At 42.8% G+C, this 5,000-nt stretch overlaps 1 protein-coding gene across 1 annotated transcript in view; it reads left to right on the forward strand.

Moving 5' to 3' along the window:
• The window catches only part of LOC119597751 (bestrophin-2-like), a 36,170-nt gene that overhangs the window by 26,509 nt on the left and 4,661 nt on the right, over window positions 1-5,000 (forward strand). The window contains exons 8-9 of the mRNA XM_037947365.1: window positions 2,192-2,297; window positions 4,794-4,933. Of these exons, the coding sequence (XP_037803293.1) occupies window positions 2,192-2,297; window positions 4,794-4,933 (246 nt within the window). The remainder of the gene's footprint in view (window positions 1-2,191; window positions 2,298-4,793; window positions 4,934-5,000) is intronic.

A 5,000-nucleotide genomic window follows, 5' to 3' on the forward strand; every position in this document is an offset into this window, starting at 1 on the left:
CACACACACACACACACACACACACACACACACACACACACCACACACCCCACACACACACACACAACACACAATATATATATATAATATATATAGATATAAAATATATATTATTTATATATATAATAAATAATTTATATTATATATATATAATTTTATTTTAATTTTATAAATTTTATACAATAACATTTTTGGGCATCAAATGATTCGAAAACTACTTGGCTCCATGTTGACATAATGTAGTTGACTGGGTGTTTATACTGGGTGGTTGACCAATGATCCTTCCAAGGGAGTAGCTAGATGGGTAACATTGTGAGTTTATCATAGATATTATCATTCGTTTCTTCTTTTCCCCTTTCCCCCCCTTTAAACTCTCTCTCTCTCCCCCTCTCTCTCTCTCTCCCCTTTTCTTCTCTCTCTTCTCTCCTCTCCCTCCTCTCTTTCCTTCCTCCTCCCCTCTCTCTCTTTTCTCTCTCTTCTCTTTTTCTCTTTCCCCCTTTCTCTCTCTCTTCCCCCTTCTCTCTCTTTCTCTTTCTCTCTCTCTCTCTCTCTCTCTCTTTTCTCTCTCTTTTCTCTCTCTCTTTCTCTCTCTCCCCTTTTCTTTCTTTTTTCTCTCTTTTTCCCCTCCCCTCTCTTTTTTTCTACTCTCTCTTTTTCTCTCCTCTCTCTCTCCTTTCCCCCCTCTCTCTCTCTCTCTTTTTTCCCCCTCTCTTCTCTCTCTCTCCCCTTTTTTTTTCCCTTTTGCCTCTTCTCTCGCTTCTTTTCTCTCTCCCTCCTCCCCTCCCTCCCTCTCCCCCTCTACTCTCTTCTCCTCTCTCTCTCTCTCTTCCCCCTCTCTCTCTTTCTCTTTTCTCTCTTTCTCCCCTCCTCTCTCCTCCTCTCTCTCTCCCCTCTCTTCCTTCTTTTCCTCTCTCCTCTCTTCTCTCTCTCTTCCTCTCTTTCCTCCTCTCTTTCTCTCTCTTTTTCCCCTCTTTTCCTCTCTCCTCCTCTCTCTCTTTTTCTTTTTTCTCTTTCTCTTTTCTCTCTTCTCTCTCTTTCTCTCTCCCCTTTTCTCTCCTCTCTCTCTCTTTCCTCTCTTTTCTCTCCTCTTTCTCTTTCTCTCTCTCTCTCCCTCTCTCTCTCTTTTCCCCTCTCTCTCCCCCTCTCTCTCTCTCCCTTTCTCCCCTCTTTCCTCTCTCTTTTTCTCTCTTTTTCTCTCTCTCTCTCTCTCTCTCTCTCCTTTCTCTTTTTCTCTCTTTCTCTCTCTTTTTTCTCTCTTCTCTCTCTCCCCCTCTCTTCCCCTCCCCTCTCTCTCTCTCTCTTTTCTCTCTTTTCCCCTCTCCCCTTCCCCTCTCTCTCTCCCCTCCTTTTCTTCCCTCTCTTTCTCTCCCTCTTTCTCTCCCCTCTCTTCCTCTCTTTCTCTCTCTCTTCTTTTCTCATTTTCCTTTTTCTCCTTTTTCCCCTCTTCTCTCTCTCTCTCTCTCTCTCTCTCTCTTCCTCTCTCTCTCTCCTTTTCTCTCTCCTCTCTCTTTTCCTCTCTCTCTTTCTACCTCCCTCCTCTCTCTCCCTCTCCCTCTCTCTCTCTCCCTCTCTTTCTCTTTTTTTCTCTCTCTTTTTCTCTCTCCTCTCTCTCTCTTTTCCCCTCTCTCTCTCTCTCTCTCTCTCTCTCTCACTCTCTCTCTGCTGATAAACATTACCAAAGATTTCACATTTATAAGCTAATTCAATGTTCGTAAATAATGCACTGATTTCAGTTCGATAGTTTTAATGTTTAATGCATGCTACAAATTATACATTCAATAGTGTTGGTATTGTTTAAGCTTTCACATTCAATTATCTTCACATTCAGTTTCCCCAATGACGATTTACACAGATTTTAATTACCTCACTTGATTATACCAATTAACATTCGCATCCAAGGGCGACTTACAGAGAAGTTAATCATCTCCATTAATTGCATCAGTGAACATTTACATCCAAGGACGATTTACCCGGAAATTGGTCATCTCAATTAATATAATCAATTAATATTCATACCATGATTAATTACAATCAATCATGTCACTTCCAAGTCGAACAGAGCAGGAATTCCATCATGTCAATATTCGCACCAAAAGACGATTTACACGGAAGTTAATCATCTCAATGAATCATATCAATGAACATCCACACCAAGGGACTATTAATCATAGTTAAATAATATCCCTTCCAGGTCGAGCAGAGAAGAGGCTCCATCATGTCAACTCGATCTTTGAAGACAGGAAGAAGGAGTTCGATGTATGTGTTTCAGCAACGTCTCAAGTCTTCAAGTAACCCAGGTGAGACGGGACGGAAAGTGAGAAGAGAGGAGGGAGAAAGAAGGGAGAAAGAGAGAGAGAAGAGAGGGAGGGGAGAGGGGAAGGGACGGGAGAGGAAAATGAGAGAGGAGAAGGGAGGAAGAGGAGAAGGGAGGGAGAGGAAAATGGGGGAGGAGAGAAAGAGAGTGAGAAGAAATGAGGGACTGGGGAAAGGGGCGAGAGGAGAGGAGAAAGGGGCAAGGAGAGACGGAGGAAAAAGGAGGAATAGGGGATAGGGGCGAGGAGACAGGGAGAAAGGAGAAAAGAGCGAAAAGGGAATAAGAGGAACAGGGGAAGAGATGAGGAGAGAGGAGGGAAAGGAAGGAAGGATTGAGGAAAGGAGAGAGGAGAGAGGGAGGAAGAGAAGAACGTGGAGGGGAGAAAGTTAAAGGGAAAAGGAGGAAGAGGGGAGAGAGATGGGAGGGGAAGGGAAGAGGAGAGAGAGAGAAAAAAAAGGAGGGAGAGCAGAAGAGAGCGAGGAAAAGGAGAAAGGAGGGAGGGAAGAAGGAAAGGAGAAAAAAAGTAACGAGAAGAAATGAGAAAGGAGGGAGGAAAGAGAGAAAAAATCAAGAAAGCAGGAAACAGCAGAAAAAGAGGGAAAAAAAGGATGTGTGATGTATTGCCGAACTACAGAAAGACAGAATGCAAGTAAAAATAGAAAAGATGATCTTAATCTGCTTATGCTTATTTTTGTGCAAATGACTTGTAACATAAGACGAAAAAACGTCATTATTCAGGTAAAACGCATTAGAATCGCAAATACTTTGATGTCTGACTATATCTTTATAGAATTTTTGCTGAATATATCCATATTAAGTGTTAAAGAGCCATAAAAAAGTCTATATATAATCTATCTAGTTATCTATCTGTCTGTCTATCAATCTTCCTATATGTAAATATGTGTATCCATCGATCTATTCATTTTCATCTATATTTATCTACTTAGCTAGCTAGCTAGTTAGCTAGCTATCTGTGTATGTATGTGCATATGTATCTGTGTGTGTGTGTGTGTGTATGTGTGTGTGTGTGTGTGTGTGTGTGCATATATATAATATATTATATATATATATATATATATATATTAGTATATATATATATTATATATAGATATAATATATATAATATATATGTATATAGATAATATCTAGATATATATGTATATTATATATATATATATATATATATTCTATACTATATATATATATATATAATATATGTATATATATATATATTATATGTATAATATATACTATGATATAGATATATATATTATATATGTATATATATATTATAAATAATATATATATATATTATATATATATATATAGATATTCTATATATATATATATATATATATATTTAATGTGTGTGTGTCGGTTATGTGAGAGAGAGAGAGAGAGAGGGAGAGAAGAGAGAGAGAGAGAGAGAGAGAGAAAGAGAGAAGAAGAGAGAGGAGAGAGAAGAGATAGAGAGAGAGAGAGAGAGGACGAGAGAGAGGAGAGAGAGAGAGAGAGAGAGAGAGGGAGGCAGAGAGAGAGGAGAGAGAACAGAGGAGAGAGAGAGAGAGACAGAGGAGCTAGAGAGCAGAGAGAGACAGAGAGAGAGAGAGAGCAGACGAGATAGAGAAGAAGAACAGAGATAGAGAGAGAGAGACGAGAAGATGGGTGAGAGAGGAGAGAGTTGGGAGAGAGAGAGACAGAGATAGAGAAGGAGGAGAGAGGAGAATATAGTAAGATAGAGAGAGGAGAGAGAGAGGGGACAGAGAGCAGAGAGAGATCTAGGAGACAGAGAAAGAGAGAGCGAGAGAGAGAGAGAGCGGAGCTAGAGATAGAGGAGAGAGGAGGGGGGAGAGAGAGGAGAGGAGAGAGAGAGAGGAGAGAGGAGATAGAGGAGCGGGAGGAGGAGGGGGGAGGGGGGGAGAGGGAGGGAAGGGAGGGGGCTGGGGGGTGGAGGGGAAGGGGAGGGAGGGAGGAGTGATAGGAGGGGGGAGGGGACGGATAGAGGGGGAGGGGGGGAAGGGGGGAGGAAGGGGATGGGGAAGGAGGGGGGGGGGAGTAGGAGGGGAGGTGAGGAGGAGAGAGAGTAGAAGAGAGAGAGAGAGATAGAGAGAGGGGAGAGAGAGAGAGAAGGGAGAGAGAAGAGGGTAGAGGGGAGAGAGAGAGAGAGAGGAGAGAGAGAGAGAAGGAGAGAGAGAGAGAGGGAAGGGGACCCGCAAAAACACAAGAGAAGACAAAAAAAGATACAGAGAAAAAACAGTACATAAGAACAGAGAGTTAGAGAGAGAGAGAGAGAGAGAGAGAGAGAGTGTTTCTCACCAGCCCTTTTCTCTCCGTCTCAATCTCCCCCTTATCTCCTTTCCCCTCTCCGCCACCTTCTTCTCTTCCCCACCTTCTCTCCCTCTCCCTCTCCTTCTCCCTTACCTTCTCCCTCTCCTTCTCCCTCTGCCTCTCCCTCTCTCACCATAGAATGCCCCTCCAGGAAGCACGACCTCCATCCGTCGACCTCGTCCTCGAAGTCTCACCCTCAACCGGTCCCTGTCGAAGGTGTCTGGAAGCTCCTACTTGCACGGCAGCCGCCTCAACCTAGCGAGGCATAATACCAGCACCTTCTCCGTACAGGTAAACCCTCTACGATTTTCACACAGAGCAGTAACTACTTTTGCTGTCGCTTTGTCGATTTCTTCTA

This window comes from Penaeus monodon, chromosome 3 (assembly GCF_015228065.2).
Source record: "Penaeus monodon isolate SGIC_2016 chromosome 3, NSTDA_Pmon_1, whole genome shotgun sequence".
Taxonomy (NCBI): Eukaryota; Metazoa; Arthropoda; class Malacostraca; order Decapoda; family Penaeidae; genus Penaeus; species Penaeus monodon.